Source organism: Mus pahari, chromosome 18 (genome assembly GCF_900095145.1).
Source record: "Mus pahari chromosome 18, PAHARI_EIJ_v1.1, whole genome shotgun sequence".
In the NCBI taxonomy this organism is placed as follows: Eukaryota; Metazoa; Chordata; class Mammalia; order Rodentia; family Muridae; genus Mus; species Mus pahari.
In genome coordinates this window covers 14,019,424-14,033,663 of record NC_034607.1, presented here as the reverse complement: position 1 = coordinate 14,033,663, position 14,240 = coordinate 14,019,424, and the positions used below count along the sequence as shown (strand labels likewise).

Here is a 14,240-nt window from a genome sequence, read left to right as displayed (position 1 = left end):
CTCCTCCTCCTCCTCCTCCTCCTCCTCCTCCTCCCCCACTGTGTTGCTCAGGACGGTCTCCCTTTGACTCAGCCTTCAGCGCACGTGAGATTACAGGCCCGAGCCCTCACTACCTAGTTTAGAGGAACGGACAGTTGTATTAAGATCTAGCAACAGTCTGCCAAAGCAGGGAAGAGGGAGATAAAGGATGGAGTGGAAGTGCTGGCCTGAGGATCGGAAGCACGTTTCGTAGAGGGCGGGGGGAGAGAGAGAATGTGAGTGTGTGTGAGTGTGAGTGAGCGTGTGTGAGTGAGTGTGAGTGAGCATGTGTGAGTGTGAGTGCTTGTCTCCTGTAAGGACATCTCTGTCAGAATAGGTTTGTGAGCTGCTACTCTGGCGTCTCAGGGATCCCAGCTGACCTCTTCCTGGGAAGTGAACATCAATTCAACCACTGTGTGCTGAATTGAGTCCGAAAGGGACTGGGGGGTGGGGGGTGGGGGGGCGGTCTGCGGCTTAGTCCACTTGATGATCTTATGTTGGGGCTCTGTGTGGTACCCAGGTATGGGTCTAGGAGCCAGCTCTGCCACTCAGTCAGGTGGGGAAGCCTGGCCTGGGATGCCGCTGGGTACCTTGACAGGGCAGCTCTGGGGAAGGGTGTGTGCGCTTGCTCATGCTTTCTCCAGGTGGTGCTGCGGTCCTCAGTCCTCAGAGTATTTCTCGGGTTTTACCTTGTACTCTAGAAATAGTAATGAAAACCTGGGGACCCTGAGTCCTCACCTAGAGAGGCCCTGACTGGGGGGGGCTTCTTTCTGGCAGGCTGATGTGCTTAGGCTACGACCCCCAATTCCTTGGGGGAACGACCCCTGATCCCACAAATGACTCTGGGGGAGGTGGGAGGGCAAACAAGATGTTCTCAGGGCTTCTTATTCCCCGTTCTTCCTCATGAGCACCAGAGCATTTGTCATCTGCCCGGTGACAGACACCAGAAGGACAGGCACAAGGGGTAGAACCCCAGGAAATGCAGAGTGGGGGGCGGGGGGACACAGACAGTGGCACTGGAGTGGAGAGAGACAAAGATGGAGGTAACTTCTCTGTTCTGTCCTTCCTTCCTGGTCGCTGTGAGCCAGCCACCAGTCGCTTGCTGGGTCTCAGAATAAGAAAGCCAGGCTCTCTCTGAGGTCTCTCTCCCTTGCATCCTAAGTGTCATGCTAACACTGGGGGGCTCTTTCCAGACCAGGGACAGGCTTATTGTGCAGTAGCGGGGTGCGACATGGACAGGAAAGGGAGTGTGTGTGTGTATGTGTGTGTGTGTGTGTGTGTGTGTGTTTGCCAGTCTCAGTTTCCCCTCATTGTACATAACTGAGGTTATTTATTCTACAGTTTTGTGTGTGCTTTTCTGAGCCCACTGATCATGATGAGTATGTATCAGTGTGTGGCTGTGGACATCCGTGCAAATGCCTCCACATCTGTGTGGGGTGTGAATCATGTCTGGGGGCTTGTACAGGGCTAGACCAGGGAGAACAATGAATATTGGGAAAGGCAACAGTGATGGCTACTGACAGGGGACACTGGGAGATACATTTGCAGATAGATGCATGTGGCCAACCGGGCCTAAGAAGCAACACTAGACTCGTGCAACCTTGACTTACAAGGTGGGAAAAGCCTCATGTAAGTAACCAAAAATAAATAAGCAAGCTTTCTGGCTGGAGCTGCCAATTGGTAGAGCTGAGACTTGAAACCACACAGCTCTGGGTCACTGGTCTCTGCTGCGAGCCACCAGATCTAAGGCACGTGTGTTGAAGAGAGAATAGTAGATGCAGGTCAGAGGAGCCGACAATCTGCGCAGGCTCAGAGAGCCTAGAGCATTCAAATGTGTAATGTGTACATACACATGCCTGCCACACCAGCTGGCTGGCCCTCACTACCACATGTGCCTGATGACATGTCAGTGTACGTAGTGGCCTTGGGATGCCCATGGACGAAGCAGATGGGACAGGGCATGTTCTGTATTCAGGATGAGGCAAGACCTTTGTTCTCTGAGGCAGAGGGAGCAAACTTGGTTTGTGTTTGTTTCATTGATGAGGGTGGCCTTGGGTTAGGTAGGGGCTGCGTGCTTTGTGGCGCATTGCAATAAGCCTGTGAAATTCTTCTCCACTCCTGGGTGACTAGAAAGGGCCCCCCCNCCCCCCCCCCCTGTTCTTCACCACCTTTCTTGGAGGAATCCCTCCTAGACCTGGTGTTGCAAGCTGTGTTGTTGCAAGTCTGCTGTGTGAACGGCAGGGGAGCAGGTGTGGGGCTAGGCTTTCGTTGTTCCCTGGTGTGCATGTGTGAATAGAATACCTGGCTCTTCTCCGGTGGTTCAGGTGCAAATTAGCAGGAGCCCAGGAGACAGCTCAGCTTGGGCAGAGGGAATACAGGCAGAGTGTGTGACTTAGAGGTGGCTGCAGTCTTTATAGGCTGTCTGAAGCCAGTAGGACGACGGGTGAGTATCCCTTAAACACATAGACGTTTGCTGGAAAGCCACACTGCCTCCTTACAAGCTGAACACTGTGCTGGGCCAGGGGTGGGGGGGAGGGGAGAGCGGGGATGGGAACCAAAGAGGAGCAAGGCTTCATTCTATCCCAGCTCAGAGCTTTCAGGATCAGAGTGGACTGGAGTCGTAGGCTGGACGATGGACATTGGGCACTTGCCAATAGGGCTGGCAGGAGAACTGAAGCACATATATCTGCTCTAGGGACTTATGGGGGAGACGGGGATGTCTGCACAAAGGTGACTTCATCCTGGGTATTGAGGACACATAGGTCACAAGTGCTGCCTGGCCTGACCGGGGGTGGGGGTGGGGGGCTACCGGGATCCAAATCCAGCATCTATGATCTCTTTGATGGGGAGCAGAGTGGGTGTTGAGTTCATGCCCCCACATGTGCTGAGAGAGGAGCCCTTGGGTGCATTGGTCCTTCTGGGTGTGCCTTAGTCCCCACCCTTCTTGCAAACAGAATCCGCTAGGGAATAAGGAGCCCAAACTTGGCCCCAAAAGAAGCTGTCAGAAAAACTGTTGTGGATTGGGAGAGATGAAGGTGTGAGGGCGTTCTCCCTGCTCCCTCCCCGAAGGAGGTCTCTTGTGGCACCGCCTCCCCATCTGACACTAGCAAGGCATGCCGGAGGTGGCTCCAGTCCCTTTCTGAATTCCCCTAGAGCTGGCCCAGCCAGGCCTCAGGGCCACACTATGAGCTAAACTGGCCCCCGTCCCAGGGAAAGCTAGAGATAAGGTTAGGCAAAGTCTGTGGCCACTAGGCCACCAGGCCATGCCATCCCCACGTGCTCTGCAAGTGTTCCCTATCCCTTTGGGGACAGGAGGGCACAAAGACAGGAGAATTATGGGTACCACTAGCTTTGTAGCTGCCCAACTCCCACCCCGACCACCCTCTGGGCCTGTCTTCATTGTGTTAAAAGGCTCCTGAGCCCACAGCCCCTCGGTGAGGTAAGAACTCTGCATATCTAGTCCTCCAGCCCTAGGAGGTGGGAGCCACTCTACAGGGAGAGAGCTTGTAGAGAACTGAGGTCAGGGTCACAGTCAGTAAGGGATAGAAGCATCTTTGGGCTGGCATTGGGAGCGATGTCTCATGCGTGTGATGCAGGGCTTGGAAGGCAGGCAGGAGGATTGCCAAGAGTTAGAGGCCAGCCTGGGCTACATAGTGAATTTTAGGACAGTGTGAGCTACTGAGTGAGATGCTATCTCTGGTTTTTTTTCTGTTTTTTCTTTTTGGCTTTTCGAGACAGGGTTTCTCTGTGTAGCCCTGGCTGTTCTGGAACTCACTCTGTAGACCAGGCTGGCCTCGAACTCAGAAATCCGCCTGCCTCTGCCTCCCAAGTGCTGGGATTAAAGGCGTGCGCCACCACACTCGGCGTGAGATGCTATCTCAACCAAACCAAACCAAACCAAACCAGCCTTCCTGATGGTTACCTACCAGCACAACCCCAGAACCACAGAGTAAATGACTAAACATTGTTCTCTTGACTTCTTGCAAATACAACGTTGAGTACTTGGACTTCAGAGTCCAGCCACTATGCCTGACATCCTGATGCCTCCGGGAAGGAGGCAGAGGGCACTAAGGAAGGAAGAACACAGATGCTTTAGATCTCACGAGGAGGGCTGGGGGTGCGGGAGGTCACAGCTCATCTACAAAACACTTGCTTAAAATCAGCAGGAGATTTTCGAGCCCCAGCACAGCAAATACGTTTTGTTTTTTGTTTTTAAATGATCTGGAAGAGCGTGGAAGTGTGTCTGGGTTAGTAAGGGGCGGCACTTGGCTAGGAGCAGCTACAGAGGGGCCTTCCTGACAGGAAGGCTCCAGCCCAGAGGGAACCCCCTGCTAGATGGGGCTAAGCCCGGAAGGCTTCCGGGACGAGGTGAGTGACCAAGGTCCCTCGCCCAGAGACCGTGCTGTGAGAGGAGGAGGCAGGCAGGGCGCTGGAGGTTCCGAGGCTGGATCTTGGGGGAGCAGCCCGTAGCCCCCTTCTCCTGCGCCATCCGCCCCCTGCCAGGGACGCCGGTGCCGCAGGGGCTGTGAGCGGTGGGTGGCCCCCGAGAAGAGCTGTCCAGTCTGTGCCTGACGCCTCTTTTTCCTCCACTTTCTTGGTCTCTTTCAGTTGGAGGAGGACAGACTCTCGGGGCACTCCCTCCCGCGGTACAGCCCCCTGCGACGACTGGCGTCCTCCGTGTTCTCCTCCTCCACGCTGGAGACGGAGCACTACCCTCACCCCGGCGGCGGCGGCTCCTCGGGCTCCTCCGGTTCCCTCATTCAGCGCAGCCGCTCCGCTGAGAGCAGCCCGGTGCGTGCGCCCCATCGGCGCCACGCGCCCCTGGCCGCCGGCAACCACAGACTCGTGCCCTCGGTGCTCCGCATCTCGCGGTCCCAGCTGCAGCAGGTGTGGGCACGGTTCACCCACAAGACCTAGGCTGGGCTCCCCCCCCTCCTGGAGGGGGCAGGTGGGGGGGGCTGGGGAGCAGACAGAGACCAAGGTTCCTTCCCAGGACGCAATAATCACAGGCCACACAGCCCATCCCACCCACGTGCAATACGCCCCCCTAGAAGGTTGGCCCGCGATGATACTGTAAAACTCCCACCCCACCAGAGGCTCTGCCTCAGAGGCTCGGCCTCGGGTGGGCTCCTTTGCTAGGGGCCAGCCAAACTGGTGCAGGGAGGGGTGGTGCGCTGGCGCAGTTGGATAGAACAGGAGCCCTGAGGTGCAGCTACCAGGGGCTCCAGAATCCAGGGGAAACCAAGATGTAAGGGGAGCTGAGGTGTTCCGGGGGCAGTCTGGCTTGAGGTCAGGTTCTGTTTACTCTGTGATGTCTTAGCGGGTCAGGGTCTGATCCACCCATGAAGGATTGGGTTGGTGGGAGAGTCGGAACTTCTCCGCAGGTGTGCGTCTGTGTCTGTCTAGTTGGCCTGAGTAGAATGTGATGGCGGCTGGTCAAACTCAGCTTGGGTGTGATGCGAGGGTGTCTATATTCAGTGATGGGGAGTGGGCAGCCCTGTGACCTAGTGAACATTTCCCATCCAACACCGAGGTCAGAGTCCCTTCCCGGCCACATCTTACAAGCGCATGTGCTGTCCACGGTCACTCACATGGTCCCCAAGACTCCCATGTGTCACTCACTGAGAGGCTTGACTGCCCTGAAGGCCTTCAGGAGCTGGGTATGAATAGAGGTGGTCCCCAGAACCCAGCCTGCAGGCAATATGGAGAATGATAAAGGAAGTGGGACCTCCCAGATCCTGGGCACAGGGACATTTTATTTCAGACAAGTCCCAGACAGACTGTTCAGATCTGCCACTCTCAGGGGATGACTCCTGGAGGTACCCTGGGTGTGGTGTAGACAGAACAAAAGAGAGGCAGGTCAAGAGAGGATCCAGAGAAGAGTGGGCAGATACATGACTGCTCCCCCCTCTTCTGACCACCTCAGTTTCCCAACCTGTCACTGCAGGGACCCCACTTTTTTCTCTCTTCATTCCTGCCCATGCCAACCAGCAAGGTTTGGGGAGTGGTGGGAGGGGGGTTACCAGAGATGGTAGTGCCTGACTGGGGAGCGGAGGAACTAGAGTTTGCAAATGGTGTGTTTTGGTGAGCTTGCGGGCATCCATGTGAGCGTGAGTGTGCTTAGCCATGGCCGTGCACACACAGGGCTGTCAGGGATGGAGGAGGCTCAGACTCTGTTGTTCATGCACAATTCCAGAGAACACCATTTACATAGACCCTGGTATGACCAGCACCTACTGAAGTTAAATGGTGCTGCAGCTGTGCGTGTGTGTGTGTGTGTGTGTGTGTGTGTGTATGTGTATGTGTGCATGTGAGCACATGCGTGTGCATGTGTGTCTGAGCTGTCCTTAGTAGTTTCCTGGCCTTGTTCTGCTCTTCTTATGCATTTCCCCTTTGACCTCTGTTACCTCTCAACCCTGTGGCCCATCAAGTTCCCCAAATATTCCTGATTTTAGTAGAGGTCTTAGGGCTCTTGGATCAACATGGGGGATGCAGTGCCCAGGGACCGAGCTATCCATGTATGCACATGGCCAACATTGAGACGTGGCTCAGCAGTTCTGCAAGTCAGTCCCCCACAGTCATTGCTTACTTCTCTAAAAACTCTTTTTTTTTTTTTTTAACATCAATGCCTGGACTAAGAGCATCTTTTCCATGTAGCTACTACAGCCAGAGCCATGTTCTAATCCTATGCCCTTCTCAAGCCTGGCTGCTTACTTTTGAAGGTATTCAGTCCCAGGTCTCTCTTGCCCTCTGGACTGTTTTGGATGGCTCTGCCCAGGCAGGAGTTGGGGAGGGGGTGTCCAGGGAGACCCCTTGAGAAAAAAAACCAAAACCCCCCAAAACGGAAACACAAAGCACAAAGGCGAGGGGTGGGGATACACAGCAGCCCCTCCCTGCTTTCAGCACTGCCCCGCCCCTGACCCCTCTGCCCTCCACTGCTCTTCAATGGTGGGGCTTTTCCTTGTTCATCTATTCCATAAGTCAGCGGCATGGGGATTCCAGGAAACCAAGTACTCTGCTATCTGTCATTCCTTTCTGGAGAGTTCCACCACCAGACCTGAGCAGAGTCCCACCTAAGTGGCTACAGTTCTCCCTGAGCTATTCTGAGATCCCCAAGTGCCTTACCAACGATAATGGCACTGGCTTGAGCCTCAGTTTTAGCATTATATACGTATTGCTGTCTCTCAAGCTGTTAGGAATGGGGGATCTGCACCCCCACCTTTAAAACAAGGCCTCCAATCAAAATGTCTGGCTCTCCGGAAGGCGTCTCTTTGCCTTGGCCTCTGTGGTGGAGGAGTTTGTAAACCATCAAGGGCAATGGGAGGGGAGTCTTCTTAACAAACTGCATCTTTGGGGAGGGGCCATGTTGACTTTTGCAAACTGTGCCAGTCTCAGCCACAATCTCGTAGTGGAACTGGGTGGAGCTCTGCATGGCTTAGGGTGGAGTCTCTGATTCCCTGGTGTGGCAGGGCTGTCCCTGAGCCTGCACTGGCAGCAGACCTCTTACCTTTGCAGCTCCCCAGAGAGCAGACCTAAGTGTTTGGAGAACTGAGTGTCTCTGCCTGGGGGAGAAGGGCATGGCTTCTTCTTCTTCTTCTTTTTTTTTTTTTTAAAGATTTATTTATTTATTATACGTAAGTACACTGTAGCTGTCTTCAGACACTCCAGAAGAGGGCGTCAGATCTTGTTACGGATGGTTATGAGCCACCATGTGGTTGCTGGGATTTGAACTCCAGACCTTCGGAAGAGCAGTCGGGTGCTCTTACCCACTGAGCCATCTCACCAGCCCAGGGCATGGCTTCTAGAGAGGTAACTTTGCCAGTAGGCGGCACTCCAGGCCATGCCTGAAGCATGGTGGCTTCGTACTTGACACACAAGGGTGTCTTCAGGTATCCTGTACTGTAATCTTCCCATTGGCACACAGTGCTTCTTCCTGTGAGCCATGATCTGAGCACTTGACAAAATTAACTCACTTGAACCCCATGCTAACCTGTGAGAGAGATCCCAGAGCTTCTGCATTTAGTCAGATGTTCCCTTTACAAGAACATAAGTTGGTAGAAAAGCCGCCTGGTGCTGAGTAACTGTGGTCTCAGGCCATAGGAGTCCTTAAATGTTTTGGCCTAGGCGCAGTTTTTCTGCTGGTCCCCTTGTGGAAGACGAGGGTCGTCTCTGGACTACTGTTTTTCTCCTCCTTCTCAGTCCCACCTTTTCGTGGGACTGCAGCCAGATATGAGGCACCTCAGAGAACTGGGGTCGGCTAAGTTGGCTGGACACTGACCACACCACCCCCTTGGTCTCACAAGTGTCGTTTAGCAGCACTGGAGACAGAGTGGACTGACCAGGGTACTACAGATGGCAGGCGGGAGCTTGCACTCCTGACTTCCGCCCCACTGGAGGGCCTCAGGGGTCAGGCTCACAGACAGCAGAGATCACTTGCTGAGCACTGACAGGGGACTTTGTGAGGGTGTCACCAACTCACACAAAGAGACCAAACAGTGACAGTAAGATTCCTGTAAGGGAAGTCCCACTCCAGTCGCTCTCCAAAACACCAGTCATTGCTGCTGTCTTCTTCTTCTTCTTTTTTTTTTTTAATGTGAACTCTCCAAATTGTTAATCATTGATCACACACACACACACACACGCACACGCACACGCACGCACGGCAGTTTCGGGGAAGAGCTGGTGACTTAACCCTGAGGACTCCTTACTGCATCACCTGTCCAGGCTCAAAGCAAGGTAGTTCTTCAGCAGGCACACCAACAAGGCAGCTGCTTAGGATACTAGCTGCTAGTGAGGCGTGGTGTGTGGTGTGGTGTGGTGTGTGTGTGTGGTGTGTGTGGTGTGTGTGTGTGTGTGTGGTGTGGGTGTGTGGTGTGTGTGTATGTGGTGTGGTGTGTGTGTCTGTGTGTGTGTGGTGTGGTATGTGTGCGTGTGGTGTATGTATGGTGTGTGTGGTGTATATATGGTGTGTGTGGTGTGTGTATGTATGTGTGTGTGTGGTGGTGTGTGTGGTGTATGTATGTGGTGTGCGTGTGTGTGGTGTGTGTGTGGTGTGTATGTGTGTGTGGTGTGTGTGCATGGTGTGTGTGTGCATGTTGCTGTGTTGAGCCCGGATATGTGGCGCTATTGGAGTTTTTCCTTGTGTGTGGACAGCCTAATAGGGGCAGTCTTTTCTTAGATAGAGAGGGGTGTGTCCTGAGGACTCTAGATTGGTGGAAAATGCTGTATTAAATTCCTCATAATTAATACACACCCCATACCCTCAAGGCAGCTTGGGTCATAGCAATAACCACTCAGAATTCATCCCAACCACTAACCCTGAGCCCAGTAATCTCTCTCTAAATTTCTAGTTTGAGGGAAAACAGCCCTTTCCAGTGGATTGTGGGGTGGCACCTCTGGGCCAGCCGGTCCTGGCTCCCTCCTTCCTACCTCTGTCCTCTGCCCTGCCTTGGTCTCTTTTTCTGGGGCAGGGCGGTGCTGTCTGTTCAGGCAGGGGTTGGGGGAGCCTGGGCCACTGCAGGAGGGCAGGAGCTGTGTGGGTGTTAATGGGTGGTTTGGGAAGGAACCATGCGTTAGGAGGATGCAGTGCCCATTGGAGGCTGGGGTACCCTCGTGGTCTGGGGACACAGATGATGTATTCGCTGCTGTCCTTGAGTTGATGTGACCATTGGAGGAAGCCTAGACATCTAAGGGTCTGTAACATCTGCTGTGCCCAAATCTCCACTTAGATATGGGACACTCCTAACCAGAGAGGCAGAAGCCGTACCCAACCCCATTGCATCTGACTTTTAAGGCATCCTTCTCCCTACGGGAGAGGTCTCCAGGCTGAGGACCATCTCCCTCAGATAACCCCACACTTACTCGGTGGACTTCCCGGCCTGGGAAGCCCCTGAGCCCACCCAAAAAGAGGTGGGGAAGGAACCGGGAACCCTTCCTTAGCACTCTGCTTCCCCTGGGTTGCCCATCACTCACAACTTGCCCTTGGATCCTGCACAGGCTGCGAGTTGGGGGAATGACTACCCATGCACACGCACGCGCACACTCCGCAGCCTCACGCACACTTCATCCACTCTCCGGACCGCAAACTTAGCATCCCAAACCCGGAGCGCACTCGAGACCCTGTCACAGGTTTCTAACTGTTAAGGACCCCTGTTGCCCACTCCAGCCCTGTCCCCGCCCCAGGGCCCGTCCTCCCAGTACCCCACCCCTGCAGCCATCACTAACACGAATGTACGTTAGGTCTTTTTAACCAGCTGCTACTTGGCGTGCCCCTGGTACCGCCGGCCTCGGAGTCCCCGCCCCGCCCCGTCCCGCCCCTCCCCGCTCCCGCGGAGCCGGGTCCCCAACCCTGGTTCCCGCCCCGCCAAGCTGCCTGCTGCTAAAGTTCTTCTTTTGGGTTAGCGCCCCCGCCGCCCGCCTTCGCGCTCAGTTTTGTTTGTTTCTCCCTTCTGCCGGCTCGTGGCCGCTGGGTGCCTGGCCTGGAGGCAAGGTGGGGACGAGTGGGGGACTCGCTCCTCAGTGCTTCCAGGGTTAGGGTGCAGACCAGGGGCGGGGGGACATGGGAGGAGCTGGCTCCAAGAGCCCGACCCCTCCTCCCGATTCCGGTTACCTCACCGCCCATAGGGCTGCCCCCACCCTTGGCCTTGCAGTAGGATGCCAAAGAGCCCAGAGTTGAGGGGGAGCCAAACTTTGAGCCTAGGTCTCTCAGAGCCACCCAACCCTTTTGCCCGTGCTCCGAAACGTGCCCCTTGTTCCATCCCATCCGCCACTAAGGGCCCTGGGGGGGCTTCTCAAACATGCCCCCACTTCCAACTCTTCCCCCACCCCCATCCCCTAAAATAAAACTCAGGGACCAACATCTGCTTCCTTTGCACTTGCTCCGTCGACCCCTCCCCCAGGTGGAGGGGCTTCCGTGGGGGAAGGGGCAGGTTCCAGGGCCCCTGGAGTTGACAGTATTGCCGCAGAGAGGGGCTGGCCTCTGCCCCCTAAAAGGTGGGACTGGTGGTGTGGGGAAACTCAGCCCCAGGACCGAATTGAGCGCCCACCCTACAGAAACTTCTCCCTCCCCCCGCCAGGGGATGGGATGATGGGATGGGAGGGTGGTTGGCAAGAAGACCCTCCCGGAGGTCTCCAGTCCCAGCCAGTTTATTCCTGAGCTCCCCCTCAACCACACGTCTTTCCTCAGCCCCCTTTTGTATTGCAATAACACTGTATGATAACGCTTGCACTACACCCTTACCCCGGCCAGCTTAAGCATGCACGAGAAACTCAAAACCACACACACACACGAAGACGGGACGCTCTTTTCCTTTTTTTTCTTTCCTTTCTTTCTTTTTATGTTTTATTATTTATTTGTTTGGTTTGGTTTGGTTTGGTTTGTTTCTTACATACCCCCACCCCACCCCCGTTTTCTTCCTAGTTCTCTCCGGGCTGCGTCCTCCTTAGTGTATATAGCGGCGTCAGGGGCCCTGGACCCGGGTTAGAAAAGCATGCACTGAGCCCCCCCACCCCAGACTGCGAGTACTGTACAAATCCAACACTTGAAACCGACACGCACACGCGCGGCGCCGCCACAGGGGTGGGACACGGACACGCACCCACGCGCACACGAGCGTGCACTGGCGGGGGTGGGGGCGCCCCGCCGTCAGGCGTCGCTGTGCAAGGGATCTTGTGCCTTTTAAAGTCCCTGTATGTTCATGCAGACAATCCGGAGAGCTTGTGTACTACCAAATCCTGATTAAAGACGCCTTCCAGGAATCTTTGCCTTGGCCTGCTTTCTTCACTTCCCCACCCTGGTCCCGGAGGACCTCAGCTCCCCGGGGGCGCTCGGGGTGGTGGGGGTGGTGCTGGGCAGATGGCAAGGGGCTGGGACTACAGCTGACTGAGGGACTGGGGTGCTGATCAGCTAGACTCGGAATTATTCCAGCTGCTGGCTGACTTCTTTCATGGGGGAAGGTGATGTGTGGGTTCTGATCTCAGGGGTCCAACTCCAGTTGCAAATGGGCTAGAGGAATGCAATAAAGTAGGTTAGGCTCATGGGCCAAATGTGGCAGAGAGAGGCGTAAGGTCAAAAAGCCCGGTGTGGGACATGCCCGGGTACTGTCCTTGCTGCTCCACTGCCTGAGAGAGCAGGTGGACCGTGAAGAGATGCTCCTAAGCAGATTTAGCTCAGGCTAGGAAGGCAGTGAGAGAGCTGGGACCTTAAGGTGACAATGACAGAAGCAGGCTGAGCAAGCTAGAGACCGCCCCTCTGTATCATGACCCTCTTTTGTCCCTCACCCTGGCTGGGCAGAAGGTAGGAGTACAACACTGATGACTCAGGAACGGACTTGGGACAGGTTCTTGTTAGTGGAGGAAGTTCCTCTAGCTGCTGAAGAGGAAGCCACCTTGTCCCTAGGGCCAAAAGCAAGAGGGCCCAACAGGCATGGTTCCTAATCCCCAGGAGGTGGAGAAGACCCTCCCCCACATACTTGTTAGCTTTGCGGGGTGGGGGGGTGGGGGTGGAGCTAGGACAGATTGAAGGGAGCTTGTGTGGGGAGGGAAACATTGCAATCCGGGAGATCAATCGTATGTGTGAGGTCTGTCTGGGTAGACTGTGCTCAGTAGCCATGTTCCCACCTTCCTCGCTAGAGTATCCACCTTGGGGACCGGGGGCTGGGATTTCTCCTTTGGGCGGCAGAGGTAGAGTAGTGCGAGGTCTCTTGGCTGGACAGAAACACTCTGAGGGAGAGCCGGGAGACTGAAACAGGGGAAGGCGGCAGCAGAGATGAGGTGGACAAACTGCCAGGGGCCACTTGGTCCCCAGGACCTCTCCTCTCCGGCCTAGCATGGCTGCACAGCTGGGGCCAAGGTGGAACAGGGTTCCAGAACAGAGGAAGGGATGTAGGGCACTAGGCAGTCCGGTTAGGTACAACCCCCTCCCCTGTCAGTTCCGGGGAGTGCCACCTAACCCTTCTGCTCTTGTCACACAGCCCAACATAACCTTGGGACTTTGAGCTGACTTTGAGTACAGTTCCAGGCACTAGGTTTGGCAGGGAGTCCAGGCAAGAGTGTCACCTCCTGCACCCTGTGTGGGCACTGGGGCGAGGCAGAGTGACCAGGTCTTCAGCATCATTGTCACAAGGACTCCCTGAGAGGACAACTGGATGAGATGCAAGGTCTGGGGGCCGATTCTCTCCCTCTGCACGTGGCGCTGAGGGGTTGACGCTTAGAGGGACTCGGGCCTCTGGGACCAGCGAGCAGATACCCAGGGCTTGTGGCTCTCTGAGCTCTTCAGCTCAAGCTGTAACATCCCCTCAGGTCATGAAGCAGCCCAGACCAACCTGAGCTCCCGAATCAACGAGGAGGAGGGGTTTGTTTGGTTTGGTTTGCCTTTTTATTTATTTATTTTTTGGGAAACAGCCTCACTCTGGAACTTACTATGTAGACCAGACTGGCCTTTCATTCACAGAGACTCCTGGCCTCCGGCTCCTGAGTGCTAGGGTTACAGCAACCGGGGAACGTCAGAATAAGTGGGGTTTCCCAGCTGCACCCTCAGATGGAGGGGCAGGAACCCGAGCTGGACTTTTTATAAAACATCCGGGTGAGCCATGCCGAGACAGGCCTCAGGCCTGGGAGTCTAAACCAACAAGTGAGACTCATAAAGGTCACTGCCCTGGGGAAAGGTGGGCCAGCCTCTGGGCCAGCCACCCTTGGCTAGCACTCCATATAGCTGCGATGGGGGGCTGGTGACTCTGCTGTGCCTCCCCGTTTCCCCCATGCTTCCAGGACCAAGCACACAGAAAGTGTCCTGGAGACTCCATCAGACTGGACCCTGGAGACCCCATCTGCATGAAGGAGAGGAGGTTTTGCTTGTGGTCATCCAGCTGGTGGGAAGGGTGGGTCTCAGCCTCTCAATGGGCTTCTGGGCAGAGATCCAGGACTTGGCCAGGTGTGAGAAGGCATGAGCAAATCTCCCAAGTGTCTTCCTGTCCCTGGTGCAATCACCCAGCTCCCCTCCCTGTGACGGTCCCCATCGCCACTTAAAGCCATCTTTTCCACTTGGCCAGCTGGACTCTGTAACTGTAACACTGGCAAGGCACTCCAAGATGGTCCAGCACATAGTCAGTACCTTAATGTTTGCTGAATGGTTGAAGAAAGAGTGAAAACATAGAATCGGAAAAAAAAGGAAGAAAGGAGAGAGAGAGAGAGAGAGAGAGAGAGAGAGAGAGAGAGAGAGAGAG

General features: G+C 55.2%; 1 protein-coding gene across 3 annotated transcripts in view; it reads left to right on the top strand.

Annotated features, from left to right (window-relative positions):
- Ttbk1 (tau tubulin kinase 1) overlaps positions 1-14,240 on the top strand; it is a 46,684-nt gene that overhangs the window by 22,891 nt on the left and 9,553 nt on the right. For 2 of the 3 annotated variants that reach the window (XM_029531310.1, XM_029531311.1), the window contains exon 14: positions 4,627-4,905. The exons of the other annotated variant lie outside the window; for it this stretch is intronic. In XM_029531310.1, coding sequence (XP_029387170.1) covers positions 4,627-4,905 — 279 coding nt within the window. The remainder of the gene's footprint in view (positions 1-4,626; positions 4,906-14,240) is intronic. 3 annotated transcript variants of the gene reach the window in all.